A 25,309-nucleotide genomic window follows, 5' to 3' on the forward strand; every position below is an offset into this window, starting at 1 on the left:
GAGATGCAGGATTTGCTAATCCTTGGAAGGGTCGTGAGAAAAAGAACTATGCCCGAAATATTCATTCCTGCAAAGAAATCCAAGTTCTCAACTGGAGGTACAAAGACAACGCTTGGTTCCGACGTGAGAAGAAGCTCAATACCTGAACCTCAAGTTGATGCGGTTGTACCAACTATTTCTGCACTTTCTCACGAACAGTCTGTGAACAGTAAAAATAAGACAATGAAGGACATTGAAGTACAGACAGTACCAACTAAGTACAGCAGAGTTGAAAAGACTGTTACAACTAAAACAGATGATGGTTCAATTAAAGTTAGTCGTGTAGTAGAGGAGGATGTTGTGATTAAACTGTAATAGAAACAGTAATTTGTCACTTAAGGGTATATATAATACTTTGTTTCTGAGATAACTAGTCATTTTATTGTACATTTTTTCTCATTTGATTTACTCACTGGTGTAGAGAGATTTCCTTTGAGTAGTATTGTATATTATTGTACATTGATATGTGATAAAAACTTTAAACATAATTGAGATATTTTGAGATAAATACCAAAATTTGTTTTTGAGTTAGAATTGATGTTAAGAGTGTAGTTAAGTAGCTTAATAGATATTATTAGAATTTAGAAATGCGGGACGCATTCCTCTTTGGAAGGGGTAGTGTAATGTAAATTATATTACTAAGTTTGAATTTGGCGCCCTTAGTTGACAAGTTACGTTGACTTCCGCTTTGAGGGTATATAAACGCCATACCGCTAGCGTCAGCACATTCAGTGTTAGTTTGACATGAGAAGAGGAAAGCTGTGTGCAGAGGTTCATAGGTAAGCCGACAGTTTCCCATAAGAGAACATGGATCAAGTATCCTTACTCTCGCGGGGACAGTTCGACTAGTCCTCGGTGGACATAGTGTATTTTAATTAGTGTTTATAAATAAAAGTGCTGAGTAGCTGAGTACTCATTAGTTGAGAACTCATTTCATAACGTCCTGGAAGACAGGTTTTACTCATCTGTTAAGTAACATTTTAATTCATATAATTTTGTGTATATGTTTGTAAATCTTAGTTAATATTTTTGAAAGTGATTTTATTAGTGATTAGTTAGTTAAGTAATTAAGGGTAATCATTTTTATTTTACACGAGAGGAACTCGTTTCGCCTTATTTGTATATTTTGCAGGCGATTATTTTTGTACATACGTTCACAGTATCTGTATATTTTGGCAGGCGATCTATTTGATATTTTAAGTTTGTATTTTTTTTGAGTCTCGGTCTCAGTTTAGTAACTGAGGGATCCATACATCAGAAGAGAACACGTTACACTTTCATAAAGTTGATTTCCTTAATCCAATATACGTACATATCCAATGCGCCAAGTAAATCTTTTTGTAGTGCATATAGGCACTTTCCATATAAACAATACTGGGAAAGGGCGCTTTACCTCTTTATGAATGTTAAGGGGTATAAAAATTTTTGTATACATAAGCAGTGTGGCTCAGTCTGACGTTACCTTGTTTCATAGTGACATGGACAGGGATTTGTATTTTTATAATAACTTCTTTGACACATGTTATTTTTTCTTTACATGAATACACTGCAAAATATGTACGATGATATTCTAATATAGATCACGATCATATCAAAACTATATACAATATTTTACGATCGTTATCATTACTTCGCACATACATGCTGCAAGGCCAAAAACCCGACATTAAAATAGTATTACTGTATGTGTACTTAAAAAAGCGGGCTTCATACTTTAGCGGCTTTGGCTCAGTCAACGATGCTCTAATTTATGACTACCGCTAAGAAATCAGTTATATATACAATACAAGTGCATGTGTAGCGCTAATTACGCGAACTCCTCCAAACCCAGTGATTGCGCTAAATTTTGAATATGCCAATTTTTGCCCACGTACAGTATATTATATTATATATATGAATAAGGATATCGTAAATTCATCAGATAACTGGTATTGTACATCTGTTGAAAAAAAAACGTTTATGCTGTATGCAAATCAATGAACTGGAAAAATCTAGATTAATCTTTGTTGATTTTTTTTCTGTAGCACAGTTTTAACATATCAACACATCTGTAATTTAATGATTAGACAAGTTCGATCGGTAATCCGACGTCGCTATTTCGGGAATTCAAAGACATAGTACGTGCAATTTCTATCTTCATATCTCTCCATGCACATTACTATGATTACAGACACTAAAGACGACAGCCGTTAAAGTTTGTTAACATTTCATTGTTTCAAAAGCAGTTCGTGCGCTCTATCTTCAAACTTTCAAGACAGCGAAAAACATACCAAAAAAAGTTCAATCAAAACAAAACTACTCTGCATAGACATTTATAATATATAGATTGCGTATATATGAGACCATTCAGATGACAAAACGCCTTTGTCAACTAGCTTTTTAGATAGGAGTGCATTTTTTTTCTTTTCCTGGACAATGCTTGCTTTTTTCTGTGATTTCTGAACAAGGAATTTCAGTTCAATTTTCCCCTGTAAAAACAGACCCGTGTTGATGTATTTGTAAAAAAAAAAAATCATCTTCAATCACCACTACTTTTGTATTAGTCTTTGAAACTTACTTATTTCCTGATTCAGTATCGGTATGGATTTTCTTTTTCTTATAGCACTCCTGATCTAAATGAAAAGAAATACCTGTTAAGATCATATCTGACAGAGACAAAATTTTAGTACTTAAAGTGTTCAGCAATTAATTTCTCTGAAAGAAAAAATCTCACTCTCAAATATGAAAATGTTAATTTTAATCATACGCCTGTAAGCTTCTGATGATTCAAATACATCTGGACATGGATTAGAGTGATTTTTGCAGTCAGATTTAAAATTCTCTACCACCATTTCGCCTACAGGATCAAACGTTGGACAGTATCCTCCTAAAATATTGCAGAATACATAAGTGACGAATAGAAAATATTTTACCTGTTACTTAAGTATAAGAAAGAATTCTTTAAACTTGAGTTTTATTTTTGCTCCTCAAGAAAATATTGGATTCTGATAAAATCTTGCTCAAAGATTCCCATCAAGACACTTTTTCCAAAACCCATAAATTCAGAATGATTATCTTTCCTTTTACCTATGATTTTTGTTTTGGGGGCACAGACTTCGATGTAAACAAATTCACGGAGAATGCAATGGTACAAAAAGTTATCTTTCTTTGTGCAATCCTGTTCTATATCAGCACATCCCATTTTTTCTGCAGCTACATCCCATTCATGTTCATTCTGTGGACAGAATGATGTGGTTTGTATGGTTTGGCGACTTGTGGGACATCCCTTCCTTGTTTCCGCTCCGACTATCTGTGTGGAAAGAAACCTTTTAATATTTTGCATGTATACAAACGAATCTTATCTTCTTACAATTTTTCATTCAAACATGCAAGAACAACGTAACTTTAAAACAAGAAGCCCATGGGCCACATCGCTCACCTGAGCACATTAGCTAGACACAAATCAGTTCAGTATTGAAAAGATTACTGGGGGTTGGGGGGGGGGGTTGAATTTTAAACTACCTGATGATGCTTGCATGTCAATTTAACAAAATGGCTTTGTTGTACTTGAGAAGATTTAAAAAAAAAAAATTCCCATATATTCCTTTGTAAAATTTTGATCCCCCATTGTGGCTCCTCCCTATCCCAGAGGTCATCATTTGAACAAACTTGAATTTACACTACCCGAGGATGCTTCCATATCAATATGACTATACATAGCTTTTCTGTTCTTGAGAAAAAATATTTTTTCTATGTGTTCTTATGTAAAAATCCCCATTGGGCCCCAAACTACCCCTGGGGGTTATCATTTGAAAATAAAATTGAATTTACATTACCTGAGGATGCTTCCATATCAAAATGACTAAACATGATTTTCATTTCTTGAGAAGAAGATATTTTCCAATATGTTCCTATGTAAAAAAAAATTTGATCCCCTATTGTGGCCCATCCCTATCCCCGGGGGTCAAGCTTGAATCTATACTACCTGAAGATGCTTCCATATCAAAATGACTAATCATGGCTTTGCAGTTCTTCATCAGAAGATACCTTCCTATATATTTCTATTTCAGACATTGATCCTCCATTGTGGCCCTGCCCTACCCCAGGGGGTCATGATTTGAACAATTTTAAATCTAAACTACCTGAGGATACTTCCACATAAATATGATCAATCAGGGCTTTGCTGTACCTGAGAAGAAGATTTTTGAAGATTTTTCCTATATATTTCTATGTAAAACTTTGATCCTCCATTGTGGACCCGCCCTATCCCCCGGGGTCATGATTTGAACAGACTTGAATCTACACCACTTGAGGATGCTTCCACACAAATATAACTCATCATGGCTTTCCTGTTTTTGAGAAGAAGATTTTTAAAGGTTTTTCCTATGTATTTCTATGTTAAACTTAGATCCTCCATTGTGGCCCCGCCCTACCCCGAGGGTCATGATTTGAACAAACTTGAATCTACACTACCTGAGGATGCTTCCATATAAATATGACCAATTAGGGCTTTGCTGTTCCTGAGAAGAAGATTTTTAAAAGTTTTTCCTATATATTTTTATGTTAAACATTGATCCTCCATTGTGGCCCCGTCCTACCCCCGGGGGTCATGATTTGAACAAACTTGAATCTACACTACCTGAGGATGCTTCCATATAAATATGACTTATCAAGGCTTTGTTGTTGTTGAAAAGAAGATTTTTGAAGGTTTTCCCTATATATTTCTATGTTAAACTTTGATCCTCCATTGTGGCCCCACCCTACCCCCCGGGGTCATGATTTGAACAAACTTGAATCTCCACTACCTGAGGATGCTTCCGTATAAATATGATTAATTAGGGCTTTCCTGTTCTTGAGAAGAAGATATTTAAAGGTTTTTCCTATATATTTCTATGTAAAAATTTGATCCTCCATTGTTGCCCCGCCCTACCCCAGGGGGTCATGATTTGAACAATTTTAAATCTAAACTACCTGAGGATACTTCCACATAAATATGATCAATCAGGGCTTTGCTGTTCCTGAGAAGAAGATTTTTGAAGATTTTTCCTATATATTTCTATGTAAAACTTTGATCCTCCATTGTGGACCCGCCCTATCCCCCGGGGTCATGATTTGAACAGACTTGAATCTACACCACCTGAGGATGCTTCCACACAAATATAACTCATCATGGCTTTCCTGTTTTTGAGAAGAAGATTTTTAAAGGTTTTTCCTATGTATTTCTATGTTAAACTTAGATCCTCCATTGTGGCCCCGCCCTACCCCGAGGGTCATGATTTGAACAAACTTGAATCTACACTACCTGAGGATGCTTCCATATAAATATGACCAATTAGGGCTTTGCTGTTCCTGAGAAGAAGATTTTTAAAAGTTTTTCCTATATATTTTTATGTTAAACATTGATCCTCCATTGTGGCCCCGTCCTACCCCCGGGGGTCATGATTTGAACAAACTTGAATCTACACTACCTGAGGATGCTTCCATATAAATATGACTTATCATGGCTTTGTTGTTGTTGAAAAGAAGATTTTTGAAGGTTTTCCCTATATATTTCTTTGTTAAACTTTGATCCTCCATTGTGGCCCCACCCTACCCCCCGGGGTCATGATTTGAACAAACTTGAATCTCCACTACCTGAGGATGCTTCCGTATAAATATGATTAATTAGGGCTTTCCTGTTCTTGAGAAGAAGATATTTAAAGTTTTTTCCTATATATTTCTATGTAAAAATTTGATCCTCCATTGTTGCCCCGCCCTACCCCAGGGGGTCATGATTTGAACAATTTTAAATCTAAACTACCTGAGGATACTTCCACATAAATATGATCAATCAGGGCTTTGCTGTACCTGAGAAGAAGATTTTTGAAGATTTTTCCTATATATTTCTATGTAAAACTTTGATCCTCCATTGTGGACCCGCCCTATCCCCCGGGGTCATGATTTGAACAGACTTGAATCTACACCACCTGAGGATGCTTCCACACAAATATAACTCATCATGGCTTTCCTGTTTTTGAGAAGAAGATTTTTAAAGGTTTTTCCTATGTATTTCTATGTTAAACTTAGATCCTCCATTGTGGCCCCGCCCTACCCCGAGGGTCATGATTTGAACAAACTTGAATCTACACTACCTGAGGATGCTTCCATATAAATATGACCAATTAGGGCTTTGCTGTTCCTGAGAAGAAGATTTTTAAAAGTTTTTCCTATATATTTTTATGTTAAACATTGATCCTCCATTGTGGCCCCGTCCTACCCCCGGGGGTCATGATTTGAACAAACTTGAATCTACACTACCTGAGGATGCTTCCATATAAATATGACTTATCATGGCTTTGTTGTTGTTGAAAAGAAGATTTTTGAAGGTTTTTCCTATATATTTCTATATATATATTTCTATGTTAAACTTTGATCCTCCATTGTGGCCCCACCCTACCCCCCGGGGTCATGATTTGAACAAACTTGAATCTCCACTACCTGAGGATGCTTCCGTATAAATATGATTAATTAGGGCTTTCCTGTTCTTGAGAAGAAGATATTTAAAGTTTTTTCCTATATATTTCTATGTAAAAATTTGATCCTCCATTGTTGCCCCGCCCTACCCCCCGGGGTCATGATTTGAACAAATTTGAATCTACACTGCCTAAGGATGCTTCCACATGAGTTTCAATTTCCCTGGCTTTGTGGTTCTTGAGAAGAAGATTTTTAAAACGCAGCTAGGTTAAGGACGCCCATGAAATATACGCCGTAATATATTCAGGGAAAATGAATACAATTTTAATATTTTTTTAAACAGCATTAGTTTTGATAAATGTGATTTGTGGTGTTTGCACTTGTATATATCGGGTCTCTGCTGAGTGCGGTCAAAGTGACATCGCTTACATCAGCTGTTTGTCACGTGACAGTTTTAAAATTAGAACATATATGTACTACTTTAAAGATCGTAAAAGTTCAACAATATACGGTCATTTTTCGGCTATAAAATTTATTCTGTTTTCTTTAAGACAAATTCCTTAACACGAAAAGTGCTGGGAGCAACTTCCTCATGCTCAGGAATCGTTTAAAATTTAGCCGTCTTTCTATAAACTCCAGTCAAAAATGTAATTCGCATTGGAATAATGGTACATTACGGAATAAATCAACAATGCACAACCAGCTCCCAGCACTTTTCAGAATAGTAGGAATAATAGCTACAAGTGTTTAAAAAATCAGAATTTATAGTGAAGCGGATATCGTTGAACTTTTGATATTTTCGAGGGGCTGGACCTGTCATTGTAGCACGTTACTGCACAAATTTGCTCCCTGTGACTTTATATAAAGTCTACACATTATCAATTTAATTTAAAGATGAAATGTGGATTAATATATTTCAGAATATGTCTCTCTTTTGGTCCGAATACGCGTGTTTCGTATTTATTTTTATTTTTAAAAGCTACGATAAAAGCTTGATCCACGCCTCAAGTACAGAGAAACTGCGTGTCAAACTAAGAAATGACGTCATCTAAATAAGTACAGCGAGATCAAGCTGGCTTTCATTCTACCTACGCTAAGTGCTATTATGGCAAGATAAGCTGCACATCCATTTATCTTTATAATATTTATGATAAACGAAAGTATTTAGTGTGTTTTAAAAAGAACATATAGTATTTATTCATCGAGATTCATTTGTATTGTTTTAACGTGACGTCATAATACCTTTACCGAACCTCTGCATAGGCTGACGTATATATGGGAGTCCTTAACCTAGCTGCGAAGGTGCTATTAATTTTTCACTAATTCTTTATTATCTCCCCTTGAAAGAGGGCGTGGCCCTTTATTTGAACAAACTTGAATCCCCTTCACCCAAGGATACTCTGTGCCAAGTTTGGTTGAAATTGGCCCAGTAGTTCTGGAGAAGAAGTTGAAATTGTGAAAAGTTTACGCCAACGACGACGACAACGACGACAACACCAACGACGACGACGACAGACAACGGACAAATTTTGATCAGAAAAGCTCACTTGAGCCTTTGGCTCAAATGAACTAAAAACTGACTTAATTTTGCTGTTACATTTACCTTCCATTTGAATTTGGTGTCGATTTTGGAAGCTGTTTAGGTACATTGAAAGATAAAAAAAAATGCAAGTGGAACATACTCTTTCTCTTGTATATTTTTATTTCATTAACCGTTGTCAATAGAATCACATCTAAGAAAATCCATTCTTGACGTCATTCGTCCTTTACCAAAACAAGGATAGATTGCACGATTCAACCAACAAATACGCTCACATAAAAATGGATTTTAATTTTTAAAAAAATCTTTACACGACATTTATATAAAATCAATTGAAGAGAGTCAAGAAAAATATTAAAAGAAAGTCAAGCAGATCCTAGAACTTATGATTAAATGTTTTGTCTATATGTCAGCAGTATTTAAAAAGTCCCCAATAATAAAAAGGTTTAAAATTAATACACTGATACATATAGGCAGTTTTAAAGACAGCGCAGATTTATGAGGGAGGGGCTACACGTACACACCCCTCACCCTAAAGTTTTGAAAAAAAGGAAGGGAGGAAGCTTGGGAGTATTTTAAAATACAGTAGTTATTGATATTCAAAAAAAAAAAAAATCTTCTGTATCTGACGAAACTTAAATATTAAACATTATAAAACACTAATAATCAATTTACCTACAAGAATATTGGGTTTCTGATGTCAGTTAATATTTTTAAATGCCCAACCCCCATCTTGAAGTTCTGGATTCGCCTTTGGAATGTGCTTATTGGCTTACAAGTTACATACATGTATCACTGCATATATATATATATATATATATATATATATATATATATATATATATATATATATATATATATATATATATATATATATATATATATATATATATATATATATATATATATATATATATATGTGTGTGTAACTTGTAAGCCAATAAGCTTATAAATATATATACTAAATTTAAAATAGATGTTTGTATTATACAATAAAACACGATGACAGCGAACCACAAATAATGAATTTATGCTGTTTGTGAAGTGATTTTATAACCTGTAGTACTAGAAAGTACATGTATTATTAACAATACATCGCATTAACGAATCAACTTTTCCCGCTCATATGCCCGTTAAACTGTAAATGGTTCTACGTCCTTTTAATTCAGATATTTTTTTTACATTAATGACACCGTTACTAAATGATGTATTACTTCATATTCTACATATAGTACTTTAAATTTTGTGTGCCAGTATACTATACGATTTTTAACTACTCAAAATATATATGTTTGATCAACATTTGATGCGAGTATACAAAAAAGATTAATATCATGAATTTAAAGAGACCTTATACATTTATTGCCTGGGTTCTAGGACAACATGCATTTTGTCGGACCAGAAACCAAACTGTTTGCCTGAGGCCGTTAAGTCTAATGCAAACAGTTTTGTTAGAGGGGTCGACAAAACGCATTTTGCCCGAGAACATAGTCAAAAATGTTTTGTTATGCCTTATATTATTATTATATTTACTATTATTATTATCATTGAAATACGTGTATATTGTGCAGGCTTCCATGGTGTAAATTTCCATTACACGCACTGTGGTTTCACTCCGTCATTTCTTTCACTGTCGAAAACCAATGAATGCATACAAGATTTAGCTGTTCCCGCCCACAGTGTGACGTAAGCGGTCGAATATCTCATCGACAGGTCCGGTATCTCACTTAGCGGTCAAAAGTTGATATTTTCTTACCACTCAGTAAAACATTGGGATTGTTATACATATTTAGGTACAGATATATAGAGACACCATTTTTAAAAGATATAACGGTGCATTTTTGGTTGAAGAAAAACATTTTAAATTACCTCAGAAGGTATCAAGATGAAGATTCCAATCACTATCAAATCTGAAACAGGAACAATGTTACTTTTTGTACAGATTAGATAATTAAAAAGTCAAATTGCTAATTAGAGTTTATCATCCTTTTGAGCTTGTTGTTCCTTATTAGAAATATATAATGTACGTAATTAAATTAAGTTTAACAAAACCCTGTACTTACCAATGTAGTCGTAAGGTTTTCTACGTTTTCGTTCACTTTGAAATAGATTTAACACCATCTAAAGTAAGAATAAGATACATGAAGTTAGCATAATAGTTCTTTTTTTTCACCTACCAAAATTTTAAAGTTTGCGGTGGAAAATTAGACATGGAAATGATAGAGATACGTAATTGTTACCTGATATGAAATAAATGTAACGAAAGACCAGCTCTTTGAAATACCCCGTTGTTTCTTTTCTGCCTTAGAGAGGTACGCAGCTGAAAGTATTGTAATGTCAAGATTTTATGAAGTATATTTCTAATATCCAGTATGTTACATAATAAAAATACTGAAGAGAAATAAAACTTGCCTTTTTTCTCAGTAAAAAAAAAGAGTTAAAATGACTTTTTTTCGCTTCAAATAGTTTAAATTGTTGATTTCGGCTTTTTAAAACAAGCATTCTAAGAGTATTGCATCTGCAATACTAGTTCCCCACCCGCAAGTGAAATCTGGTTCCCATTAAAAATTGAAAATGCCATAATTGCGTCAAAAAATCACTGAACGGAATAAAATGTAAACGTGACCTTTAACTCATCAAGATTACTCACATACCAAAAATCAGCTCAATATCTGCAAGCATTTAGAAAAAAAATGCGCAAAACCCTTTTAAATATTAAAAATGTCGTAATTCCGTCAAGAACCATTGAAGCGAAACGAATTGCTAATTTGGTCTGTAACTCATCAAGATACACTCACATGCTAAAAATCAGCTCAATATCTGCAACTGTTTAGAAAAAATGCGGAAAACCAAGTAAGACAGACTGACAGACAGAGAGACAGACGGACGGACGTACGTCGAACAGACAGACAGACAGACGAGGAGGAAACCTTAAGTCCCCTCCGGTTTCACCAGTAGGGGACTAAAAATATTATAAACATGACAGTGAGATTAATGTGAACAAGTCTTCTGAGAGTATTGCATTAGCAATACTAGTCCCCTATCGGCAAGTGTAACCTGGTTCCCATTAAAAATTGAAAATACAGTAATTCCGTCAAAAATCATTGAAGCAAAACAAAATGCAAACTTAAACTGTAACTCATCAAGGTAGACGCAAATACCAAAATCAGCTTAATACATTGTATTTACAAGCGTTTAGGAACAAGAGGCCCAAGGACCTTAACGGTCACCTGAGTATACATGTAATAAAACATTGTAAAGGATCCACAGAATTATAAAATGAAACAAAAATAAACTGATAGATGATAGAAGCTATGTTGCCCAAAACCAAGATAATTCAGATGATCAACAAAATAATTAGTCTTTTACTCGGTAATAAATGTTAAAACGGATCTATTTACTTGTCTGTATCTGCCCCCATTTGACTAAAACTAAACAAAACAAAAGTACTTCACCACTATTAGAATACGAATTGCATTCCCTCTCACAATGGAACGGTCTCTCTTGTTCTCTCAATTTTGGAAAAGGCACATTTGCTAATCATAACTATGCAATTAGTTTGATTGTTTGCTTAATGCCCTGGAGCAGGAAGGAGATTTTCAAAGAATTATGCAGTTTCAATTATATAAGATCATTAGAGCCCTACCCTACCTACAGAATCCCCGACCCTGAGGCCACAAATTTCACAATTTTGGAAAAGGCATCCTTGTTCATCATTATCAGACACCTAGTTTTTCTTCTAAATATACAGGGGGAGAGAAGAAGATTTTAAAAGTGTTTATGCATTTTCACTATATGATCATTAGAACCCTTCACTAACTCCAAAACCGCGATCCTGGGGCTACAAACTTCACAATTTTGGAAGAGGCACCCTTGCTCATCATAACCATGCACCAAGTTAATTTTCTTAATATACAAAGGGAGAGAAAATGAATTTCAAAGAATATACGCGTTCTCACAATACGATCATTAGAGCCCCGCCCTAACACCAGAAGCCCTGACCCTGGGGCAACAAATTTCACATGTTTGGAAGAGATACCCTTGCCCAATATTACCTGACACGTAGTTATCCTTTAAATAAACATGGGGGAGAGGAGAAGATTTATAAAGAATTTATGCATACTCACTATATGATCCTTAGAGTCCCTTCCTAACACTAGAACCCCTTACCCTTGGGCCACAAATTTCACAATTTTGGAAGAAGCACCATGCTCATCATAAAAATGTACCTAGTTTAATTTCTTAATATACAGGGGGAGAGACGAAGATTTTTGAAGAATTCATACATTCTCATTATATGATCATTAGAGTCTTTCCTTAACACCAGAACCCCTTAACTTGACAAAACATATTTCACAATTTTGATAGCGGCACCCTTGCCCATTATAACCAGGCACCTAGTTATTTTTGAAATATATATGGGTAGAGAAGAAGATTTTTAAAGAATTTATGTATTCCCACTGCATGAACATTAGAACCCTGTTCTAATGAAAGAAACCCCGACCGTCGAGCCACCAATTTCACAAATCTAGAATAGGTATCCTTGTTCGTTATAACAAGGCACCTAGTTTATCTTCCAATTATACAGGGAGGTAGAGGGAGGGAGAAGAAGATTTTTAAAGAATTTATGGATTCTCACTATATGATCATTACAGACCCGACCTTAATTCAAAACCCTTGATCCTGGAGCCACAAATTTCACAATTTTGGAAGAGGCACCATTAATCGTCATAACCAGGCACGTATTTTATCTGCTTAATATACAGGGTGAGAGAAGAAGATTTTAAAAGCATTTATGCATACTCACTCTATGACAGTTGGAGCCCTGCCCTAACACCAGAACACTAGACCCTGGGGCCACAAATTTCAAAATTTTAGACGAGGCACCTTTAGCCTGCTCATTATAAAAATGTACCTAGTTAAGTTTCTTAATATACAGGGGGAGAAAAGAAAATTTTTAAAGAATTTATGCATTTTCACTATATGATCATTAAGACCTGCCCTAGCTCCAGAACCCCTGACCCTGGACCACAAATTCCACAATTTTGGAAGGGGCACCCTTGCTCATCATAAAAATGCATCTTGTTAATTTTCTTAATATAAGGGGGAGAGAAGATTTTTTAAAGAATTTCTAGCATTCTCACTATATGTTCATTAGAGCCCCGCCATAACTCCAGAACCCCTGACCCTTGGGCCACTAATTTCATAATTTTGGAAGAGGTACCTTCGCTTATCATAACCATGCACCTTGTTTATCTTCTAAATGTAGAGGGAGAGAGAAAACGACTGTAAAAAAAATCATGCATTCTCACTATATGTTTATTAGAGCCCCGTCCTAACGCAGAACCCCTGACCCTAGGGACATAAATTTCAGAATTTTGAAAGAGGTACCACCTTGCTCATTAAGCCAGGCACCTACTTATCTTTTAAATATACAAGGGGAGAGAAGAAGATTGTAAAAGAATTTTCATTGTATAATCTTTAGAGTCCAGCCCTAACTCCAGAAAACCCCGCCTTGGGGCCACAAATTTCATAATTTTGGAAGAGGCACTCCTGCTCATCATAATTATGCACGAAGTTTATCTTCTAAATATAGAGGGAGATAGAAGACGATTGTAAAAAATGTATGCCTTTTCACTATATGATCATTAGAGCCCCGCCTAACTCCAGCATCCCCCGACTTGGGGCCACATATTTCACAATTTTGACGAGCCACCCTTGCCCATTACAACCAGGCACTTAGTTTTCCTTTAAATATACATGGGGAGAGAAGAAGATTTTTAAAGAATTTACGTTTTTTCACTATATGATCATTAGAGCCCCTGTCTTAACTCTAGAAACCCTGACCTTGGGGCCACAAATTTCACAATTTCGGAGCGGGTAATTGCTCATCATAACCAGGCACCTAGTTGATCTCCTAAATTTACAGGGATGGAAGAAGAATCCCTCAATCCTGGGGCCACAGATGTCACAATTTTGGAAGAGACACCCTTGCTTATCATAACCAGGCACCTAGTTTATCTTCTAAATATAGTGTGAGAGAGAAGACGATTGTAAAATAAATAATACGCTCTAACAGAATGATCATTAGAACCCTGCTGTAACGCCAAAATGCCTGACTCTGGGGCCACAAATCTCAAAATTTTGAACGAGACACTCTTAAGCTTGCTTCTCATAAAAATGTAGTTAGTTAATTTTGTTAATATACAGGGGAAGAGAAGTAGATTTTTAAAGAATTTAGGTTTTCTCACTATATGATCATTAGAGCCCCGCCCTAATTTAAGAACCCCTGTTTATCACAATTTTGACAAAGGCTTCTTTGCTTATCATAACCATGCACCAAGTTTATTTGCTAAATATGTGTTAAGAAAAAGATTTTTATAGAATTTACACATTCTTAATGATTATTAGCGCCCTGTACACCATAACCCCTAACACTGGAGCCAAAAATTTCACAATTTTGGAAGAGCCACCCTTGTTCATCATTATCACACACCTAGTTTATCTTCTAAACATACAGGGGGAGACAAGAAGATTTTAAAAGTATTGATGCATTTTCACTATATGATCATAAGAGCCCTGTACACAAGAACCCCTGATCATGGGGCCACAAATTTCAAAATTTTGGAAGATGCACCCTTGCTTATCATAAACAGGCACCTAATTTATCTTTTAAATATATATATAGAGAGAAGACAATCGTAAAAGAATTTATGAATTTTCACTATATAACTAAATATACTGTTGGGCGGGGAGAGAAGATTTTTAAAGACTTTATGCATTCTCACTATATGATCATTAGAGGCCTGCCCAACCTCTTGTACCCCTCACCCTGGGGCAACAGATTTCACAATTTTGGAAGAGGTATCTTTGCTCAGTATAACTATGCACCAATTTATCTATTAAATATGGAGAGGGAGAGAAGATTTTTAAAGAATTTATGCATTTTCACTATATGATCATAAGAGGTCCACGCTAAATCCGGAACGCCTGACCCTGGGGCCACAATTTTCACAATTTTGGGAGAGACATCCTCGCGCATAATAACCAGACACCTAGTTTATTTTGTAAATATAGAGGGGGAGAAGACTATTGCAAAAGAATTGATGCATTCTCACTCATTATGATCATTAGAGCCCCCACTTCCTAACTCCAAAATCCCGGACCTTTGGGCTACAAATTTCACAGTTTTGGAAGATGTACCCTTGCTCATCATAACCATGTACCATTTTTTGCTAACTAAATATAGAAGGAGAAAGAAGATTGTAAAAGAATTTATCCATTCTCAATGTATCATTAGAGCCTCACCCCTAATTGCAGAATCCATGACCTTGGAGCCGCAAATTTCAAAATTCTGGGAGAGGCTCTCGTAATTGCTCATCATAACCAGGCACCTAGTTAATTTTCTTATACAGGGGGAGAGAAGGAGATTTTTAAAGAATTTATGCATTTTCAGTCGTGAACATTAGAGCCCCGCCTAATTCAAGAATTAACCCCCAACCCTGGGACATGAATTTCACAACTTTTGTAGAGGGCTTAATACTCATTATAATCATTTTAACATTTTGACTGTTTGATGTCCAGGAGTAAAGAAGAAAATTTTTAAAGAGAGCACTGATTGTGATGGTTTTAGCCCCACCTCCCAGGTCCCAGGGGGCAGGGACCATGAAATTCACATTTTTTTTACCACTTCACCAACTGATGCTAAATGCCAAAATTGGTTAAAATTGCTTCAGCGGTTAAAGAGAAGAAGCTAAAAATGTTCAAAAGTTTACGACCGACGCACGACCCGTACGGACGACAACGGACAAAAAAAGATAGGAATAGGTCATCTGAATGACTCAGTTGATAAAAAAAAAAGTCCGGAAAACCTTTAGAAATTAAAAAGGCCGTAATTCCGTCAAAAATGAATGAAGTGAAATGAAATGCAAGCTTGGTCCATAACACATCAGAGTTCACTCAAATATACCAAAAATCAGCTCAATATCTGCAAGCGTTTATAAAAAAAAAATGTGCGGAAAACCAAGAGTGACAAACTGACAGACAGAGGGACAGACAGAGGGACGCACAGACAAGGAGGAAACCTATAGTCCTTTCTGGTTTCACCAGTAGGGGACAAATAAATACTCAAGAATACTATTAATACGATTAGTCAGAAAAAAAATTTAAGGTTTAAAATATGAATCGTGACTTTTTTTGCACTTACATGTAAAGATAAGACAATTCAAAATGAACAAAGTTGTTTTTTTTAATTCAGTGAAGGGGTAATGCTATATATGAAAAAGATATTGTGTAAGCATTGTATTTCATGAAGTTAATAATTATTCCATTTTGTCAACACTTTGTAACTTGATGTTACATGTAAAATCAGACGACACGTTCCTCAATAATATATAATTTTATCCAAAAATTCCTTGGTATGAATGTATTTAAACAATAAAATGCTTACTTTGGTTGTTAGTACTGGAATAATGTCGCAGCTGCTGCAGAAAAATACGTAACCCGCGTAAGCGGGTTATGTAAATTTCTGAAGAGACGTTATGACGGAAAAGTTATCCAACCAAGTTAAAATACTTATTAATCATACAAAAAAGCAAGAATATTGGCCAAGCCGTGCACATTATATTTCAAAGTGCGTTGATATGGTCGATATTAACGCACTATGAAAGAATTTTTTTTTTTTTCAAATTTCCAAATTTAACGCATTTTGAAAAAAAAAATTCAAAGTGCGTAATTTTTCAAAGTGCGTTGTAACAGATGTGTAACATAATATCGACACCACAAATGGAATTTTCGGTATAACCTAATGAAGGAGTATGATCTGTATAGTGATCTGTAAACAAACATCATAAAGCTAGCTTTCTGTAATCAAATAAAAATATATTAACTGCACAAAATACAGAGTTCAAATAATATAAGATATTCGGAGAACAGACTATGCACTTTTGACACAATGTAAAGATACAAAACTGTAACGTAATAATGATTTGCAAAAACTTAACGGCAAATTCATGTAATAGATTTCCGCCATCATTTAGCAAATTGTGGACATAATGTAGTAAAAAAAAAAATGGACCTCATGTGAACATTTTTCACATGATGTAATGAAATTCTGACATCATATAATAAAGTCATGATATTGATGTAAAGATAAATTCACATCATGCTATAAACTACTTACACCAAATAGATACGAGTTCGAATAATGTAATGAAATATGATATAATATGGGTATATTCAAATGTTCTTGAATTTTTGAAAAAAACATTTGGTAAAGAGTTGCGAATTTATTCAAAAACTTCTACATGTGAGGAAGAAAACACTTTCAGTGGCCTTCAACTCAACATTCAGATATATCGACGACGTTTTATCAATTAACAATAGTTATTTCCATTCGTATGTGGAATCGATATATCCCAGAGAGTTTGAAATAAAAGACACTGCAGAGTCTGCCACATCTGTTTCATATTTGGATGTTTTACTGACTAAATACGACAAAGGCCAACTTACAACTAAATTGTATGACAAACGAGATGAATTCAGCTTTTCCATTGTCAACTTTCCTTATTTATGTTGTAATATTCCGCTATCACCTGCATATGTGTTTATGTCTCCCAACTTATTCTCTACTCAAGAGCATGCTCTGGGCACGATTAATTTTTAAACCGAGGCAAGCTACTCGCACATAAGTTGATGTAACAGGGATTTCAACAACCTCGTTTAAAGTCAGCATGGTCGTTTAAATGACCTTTGACTACGAAATGTTCCGTCTACGTTATCAGAACATAGGGTTCATGGCAGGTGTGACCGGTCAACAGGGAATGCTATGCTTACTCCTCCAAGGCACCTGATCACACCTCTGGAATTTTCGGGGGTCCGCCCTGTTCACAGAATTGTATTGTTTGTAGTTTTCATGAGATTGATCCTGTTCGTTATCTTCACCTTTTTTCGTAAGTTGACATAAAATAAATGAAAATCTACATAAAGTTAGGAATTTTTGAGTTAATGTAGCACTGAATCGCCATGATGTGAACCAATCTTTATATTCACGGAATGAACATTTAACCTCACTTAATAAAGAGTTGAAATAATGTAAAGATATCTTCACATCACGTAATAAATTTTCATTCTAAAGTCATAAAGAAGTGACACAATGTATTGTATGGTTGACACAATGCAATTAAAATATTCTGCTATAAGGCAGTGAAGGCTTTCCATTGTGCTCTGTCTTTAAATAACATTATGTTAGGTTGTATTTTATGAATATTAATTAAAAAATTAAAGGCACATTTGGAATCCAAATGTTCAGGAGACTACTTCCTTGAACCTTTTTCTGAGATGCCTTTGCTTTTTTGAGTAGATCTTTATAATATTACCCGTTTGTGCTAAATACATTATTGATTAAAAGTTATGAGGGGAAAACAGAAACACCCTCAAACATTTTTTTTTCGCAATTGAGTTTCTATAATCGATAATTTTCATTTGTTTTCTTTGCCATAAAAAAGTCTTATGAAGTTTAATCTAAAAGTTTTAAAGAACCAATTGCTATTTCACTTTTGAAACAAACACGTGTGATAACGCTTTTGAGGAAAGGGGACTTAAGGCCATTTTGTACATTTTGTATATTTCTTAATAGATTAAGGTAGCCTATATACTATGCCAGTATGTAGAAGACTCCAAAAAATGAATTCGTATGAAAATACAAGAGGCCCAACGACCTTAACGGTCGCCTGAGTACAATACAACAATTTAGAGGATCCATAAACTGATAAATGAAGTTTTGTTGCCCAAAAACAAGAAAAATAGTATGATTATCATCAACAAAATAATTGGTCTAGTATCTATCTGTCCCCCATTTATCACTATTACCATGCAGACTATTTAACAAAATGTCTATTTTTTAACCCCATATGATTACTTCTGACATTGGCCTCTCTAAGCTTTTGAAGAACATTTTTAAAAAAATAGTTATTTTTGTCTCATTTTTATTCATCTATCATTTCCAAGTCTATCTGATCATTAAAACTATGAAACTACTTTTTGTATTATACAAAAAATATTCTTGCATAATTCTCGTATTCTACTAACCTTTCAAATACATTGTTTACAGTGATTAATTATCAAAGGTGCATGGCGAAGGGGAATAACTTTGCTCAGCAGAATACAATTTAATAGAGCCCTGGCCAGGACCAGAACACTTGACTAAATGGTCCAGGTGTTCAAAATTCTGGTAAAAATACCTTTGGGCATATTAAAACTTCTACTCTGTTTGCCTCGAATATGCCCAGAAGCATAGAAGATTTACTAGAAACGCATTTTCACTATATTATTAAAGAAATAAAGCCCCACCCTTACACCAGAACATCTGACCCAGGGGCCTTGAACTCACAATTTTGGAAGAATCACTCTTGCTCATCAAAACTATGCACTTGTTTCTTTGCTTTATAACTAGAAGTAGAAAAACTATTTTGAAAGAAATTATGCATTTTCACTATATAATCAATAAAGCCCCCCCCCCCCCTCCACCAGAACCCCTGACCCAGGGGACATGAATTTCACAATTTTGGAAGAGGCATTCTCCCTTATTATAACCATGCACTTCCTTTGTTTGAATAATAACCAGGAGCAGAGAAGAAGATTTTGAAAAAAAAAATTATGCCTTTTCCCCATATAATCAATAGAGCCCCGCCCTAACACCAGAACCCTTGACCCAGGCCTGACAATGAAATTCACAATTTTGGAAGAGGCAACCATGCTCATCAAAACTCATCGTCACTATGTACTTTGTTTATTTGATATCCAGGAGCATAGAAGAAGACTTTCAAAGAATTAATGCAATTTTACTATATAACCAATAGAGTCCCCCCTAACACCTGAACCCCTGACCCAGGAGCCATAAAATTCACAATTTCTGAAAAGGCAGCCATGTTCATCATATCTATATTCTTAGTTAGTTTATTTAATATCCAGGAGCAGAGAAGAAGATTTTCAAAGAATTAATGCATTTTCATTATATAGTCAATAGAGCCCCGCCCTAACACCAGAATCCCTGACCCTGGGGTCATGAAATTCACTATTTTGGAAGAGGCACTTTTCTTCATCATAACTATGTACTTAGTTAGTTTATTAAATATCTAAGAGCAGAGAAGAGGATTTTCAAAGAATTAATGCATTTTCACTATATAATCAATAGAACCCCGCGATAACACCAGAACCCCTGACCCTGGGGCCATGAATTTCAAAATGTTGGAAGAGGCACTCTTACTCATCATAACTATGTACTTAGTTACTTTATTTAATACCCAGGAGCAGAGAAGAAAATTTTCAAAGAATTAATGCATTTTCACTATATAATCAATAGAGCCCACCCTAACACTAGAACCCCTATGACCCTGGGGCCATGAAATTCACAATTTTGGAAGAGGCACTCTTGCTTATCATAACTATGTACTTAGATACTTTATTTAATAGCCAGGAGCAAAGCAGAAGATTTTCAAAGAATTAATGCATTTTCACTATATAATCAATAGAGCCCCGCCCAAACACTAGAACCCCTGACCCTGGGGCCATGAATTTCACAATTTTGGAAGAGGCATTCTTGCTCTTCATAACTATGTACTTGGTTAGTTTATTTAATACCCAGGAGCAGAGAAGAAGATTTTCAAAGAAATAATGCACTTTCACTATATGATTTATATAGCCCCACCCTAGCACCAGAGCCCCTGATCCTGGGGCCATGAATTTCACAATTTGGTAGAGGACTTAATTCTTATTATAATCATCATAACAGTTTGACTACTTGATGTCCAGGAGTAAAGAAGAAGATTTTTAAATATTGCATTAATTTTGGTGCTTTTAGCCCCACCCCTCAGACGGCAAGGTTGGCAGGGACCATGAAATTCACAATTTTTGTTCACCTTCACCAATAGATGCTATATACCAAATTTGGTTGAAATTAATATTGGTTAAGCGGTTTCAGAGAAGAAGCCAAAAATATTCAAATGTTAACACACAACGCAGGCCGACGAACGAAAATGGATAGCAATAGGTCACCTGAGTGACTCAGGTGACCTAAAAACTGTTCTTCAATAATTCAGAAACAATCACTTTTTACAGCAATTGACTTCACATAAAAAAAAAATGTCTTTTATAAACACTTTTAATTTTTTTTAAATTTCATTTGAAGAGTGAATCATTACTTATTTTTTAAAAGTATGGTATAACACGAGGTCCACTTGAGTAACAAGAATTTTACACTCTCTGACCGACTCAGTCAAGACTGAAACTGATTCTGTGGATCTTTGTGACGAAACTTTTTTAATAAACAATAAATTCCTTTTTTGAGGCAATACGTTGACTTTCCGATATACAGTAAATTAAAAAAACATTTTTTTAATTAACGGAATAAACTGAACTCCATTTTGGGACTTAAGTTCTAAGCCGAAAATTACACATTTTGTTAAATAACACACAACTTTACCATCCAGCAAACATTTCCATAAAGATGCTTGGAAGTTTCAAAAGGATTTATGAAGTACATGTATTCAGGTGTAAACAACTTACCCTCATTCTGGGGTTTCATGGACAAGAATGTCCTAAAATTGTTGCAGGGTTTACTGCTCATCCTGAAAGCTCTAAAAAAAAAGATGTTCAAAAATAAAAGAAAATCTCTGCATATCATAGTCTGCATAAATCGATACCGAGATTCACTAGGCATTTTTTTCAATCTCGTAGAAAATGTGGTAAGTTCAAATTATGGTCAAGAGGGAAAATAGGGAAAACTGATTAAATAATTTTGCTATCAAAATACCTGCTTTTAGATAAAGGATCAACATTTGCTTATCAACTTGAACAATGATATATAGGGAAACTAATCAAGGAAAGTAAAATTAGCTTTCTCAATTAAAAAAAAAATATGATTTTTTAAAGTTTTGTTTTATGAAGAGAAACTGTTAAATAGAATGGCTTGCAATAAAAACTGTGGAACCATTATTGCTTGTTGGGGATTGCTAGTTGTTCGCGGATTTCGTAGGTCACTTCAGCCCAAGAATTTATTCCCCTGTGAACAATTATTTTGTCAACATTAATAATTCATTGAATTCTTTGTGAAAGCGACTTACCCACGAAATTACGGCCCTACGAACTAAAAAAAAATGCTTCCCTCAAGAAACATTGACCACACAATTGATTTCACTGTATAATTATTTTACCCATCCTCATATTATTATTTTTTTTTTATTATTTATTTATTTATTTATTTATTTTTTTTTTTTTTTTTGAAAAAGATACAATTTAACAAAAGTTGCAGTTAACAAATGCCTTATACAGCCGTTGCAGCACATCATACCGAATATCAGAAAATATTCAACCATTAAATCTAAAGACGGATGAAATAAATCATGTAGATGATATAAAAAGTTTTAGTTTGGATGATGGATATCCTGGTTTGCATGTCAGTTACAATCAGACAGCAGCAAAAATAATGGCGACTGATAAAATAGTCCTTCAATAATCTACAAAGTCACCTAAGGTGCTTTTCTATTTGTGATCTCCTTCAAAATTATATATATATATATATATATATATATATATATATATATATATATATATATATATATATATATATATATATATATATATATATATATATATATATATATATATATATATATATATATATATATAAATATATAAAATATACATACATACATACATACATACATACATACATACATATATATATATATATATATATATATATATATATATATATATATATATATATATATATATATATATATATATATATATATATATATATATATATATATATATATATATATATATATATATATATATATTAACCTCTAAATTATCTTTCTTTAATTGATACTGTGTTCATTACTTCTGAGTTATCTCCCTGTAATTTCTAACCCCTTGAATTTTAATCTAATATGTTGACGGTGCGTCCGTTAGGGCGAGAGCAGACGTGTATATCTGGATACCTGTTCAGTTTTAACTTAGATCCGCCTTTTCAGTCCGTAAGAGACATTTGGAAAGTTGCATATTTATTGCATTAAGGGTCTTGAAAAGGCAACTTTTTACAAAGAACTTTTAATATACTATTTATCTGCAATATCCACTAAATCAATGTCAGTATATTATTGATGTGAACTTTTGATTTACTGCGAGAACGTAGTTGCATGTAGCAGACAGATGCATTCGCGTTGCATTGTGGTTCCAGAGGAAACTGCGGAAAAATCATTTGGATCATGTGCAAAGTCCGAATTTTCTCTTCGCCCATGCCTTGTTTTAAGAGATCGTAATTAATGTCGAGCGGCTCTTCGCGCCGCTCGCTGCGCTCGCTATTACTCTGACACCACGGTCCTTAACCTACAACTTTAATCATTAAGGTATGTCACTTGTGAAATTACTTATACCAAGGTTTTTTGAGAAATATATTTTAGATAAGTACTCCTATAGCATGACTTAAAATTGCAAAGAAAATTGGGGGTCAGTGTGCATCATATTGAACAACGGTACAATGAACTTGACCTTTTTGCACTTAAATTGTAACTCTTGGGTTAATCACTCTAATCTTCATTATATTTTACCACATGTAATTATGGCAATAATTATAATCTTATTTTACGTAAAATAGTTTGAATAATATTTATCGTTGAACAAATCATACAAATCAATGCGCATAAATTATTGTGTGACCTTCTTGTACTAAAAAAGTATCATATTTGGAGTATTAAAAATCTAAAAAGACAATGAGATATTTTCTTGTATTAAGCTTCTTATGACGTTAGTGCTGATCCGTTGGGAGAATCGTGTGGTTTAAAATAATGAAAGAAAAGATGGGGACAGTGATGTAAATTTTGACATATTGGTCAAAATATTCGAATAGTGTAAATTTTTTCTTGACTTCTTCAATATATCTTCATTTTTGGCAAAATCTGTTGAGTGAATGTGTAAAATTTGTTTTAAAAATGTTAGCGTGACCCTAAATTTAATATTCCTAGCATATAATAACGGAAAAAATGCTCCGAGTAAAAATATGTAGGCCTAAAGTTCCATGATATTAAATTTAACAAATATGTAAATTTGAAGAATTTTCTTCTAAATATCCTTCCCTCACAAGAAATAGTCCCCCATAAATCTTGCTTCTTTATGATTTTGTGACAGTTTTTAAATTGAATGTTGTATAATTTGCATTCTTTAATTTACTCCCAATCATCACTAGTCTTAAGTCTTCGGAGCTTTAAAGTATAGAAAATTCAGAATTTTAAACTCTCTAAAATTAATTCGCAAGAGAGTTTTTGTCTGAAGTTTTTCTGAAGTTTTGTCTGAATTTATAGCTGAGAAAATTGCTGGTTCTTTTCTCTGTTTTTATCATTTGAAAATGTCATTTGTTCTAAAGAATTGTTATTAGGATATTGAAATATTATTAAAGAACAAATAAATGGTAAGCTTAGGGAAACAACTGAAGATGTAAATTAAAAAAAAAAATTCTGACACCTGTTCCGGATTTGCAAAAGGATGTAACAAGTAATATACCAAAATTATTTTGTTGATTTTTTTTTTCTTTTTCTAAAAATTCACCTGTAATTTTCCTGTTTCTTATGCTTAATTTTACTCATACATTTATTGATTATTATTGTTCTATAAGTTAAAAAATATTTTATGATTACTTAAAAAAAAAACAAATGAATTATAGCATATATGTGGCATGGAGTATATATTTTAAACTAATCGTGATATTTATTTAACGTTTTTGTTGTTATTGTGTTTCTTTCATCTCATGTTATTGTTATTTTTTGCCTCTTTTCGCTCTTTATTTGTGTTTTGTGTTGTTTTGTTATGTTTTAATGTTGACATGATGTGCAATATATAAGATGCAATAATTTTAAAATTAAGGTTGATTGTAATGTGGCCTTTTTCTTAAGGAATTAATTTAATAGCCACCCAAGTTATACTGTATAACCTGGGTTGGAGCAGTTTATGCTTTATAAGCCGTGAGGCCGTTATACCAGTATAACTTGGGTACCTATTAAATTTATTCCTTATAATTTAATTTCCCATCATTAAGTACAGCTAATAAGACAATTTCTTCGTCAAAAATGCCTTCAAATTGTACACGTTTTAAAAGTAATGTCAAGCGGATTGATACGTTTTTGTCGGAATTCGTTGTGACGTAGGCAACACAGGTTATGCGATATAATTTAATTACTTTTTATTCCAATCAAATGACGCGTTACAACAAGAATTAAATTATTCTCAATTGTAACTAAA

The 25,309-nt window shown here is 34.0% G+C and overlaps 1 protein-coding gene across 1 annotated transcript; it reads right to left on the reverse strand.

The window, feature by feature from the left end:
* Positions 1–2,717: 2,717 nt before the first annotated feature.
* On the reverse strand, positions 2,718–21,635 carry LOC133178733 (uncharacterized). The gene is made up of 6 exons (XM_061313441.1): positions 21,575–21,635; positions 10,252–10,331; positions 10,075–10,132; positions 9,881–9,921; positions 3,106–3,328; positions 2,718–2,905 (listed from the first exon to the last, which is right to left on the reverse strand). Exons 1-6 carry the CDS (start codon positions 21,633–21,635, stop codon positions 2,718–2,720), a joined length of 651 nt encoding a protein of 216 aa, XP_061169425.1.
* Positions 21,636–25,309: the final 3,674 nt, after the last annotated feature.

Source organism: Saccostrea echinata, unplaced genomic scaffold (genome assembly GCF_033153115.1).
Source record: "Saccostrea echinata isolate AGI-Se365-2 ecotype Australia unplaced genomic scaffold, CSIRO_AGI_Sech_v1 ptg000003l, whole genome shotgun sequence".
In the NCBI taxonomy this organism is placed as follows: Eukaryota; Metazoa; Mollusca; class Bivalvia; order Ostreida; family Ostreidae; genus Saccostrea; species Saccostrea echinata.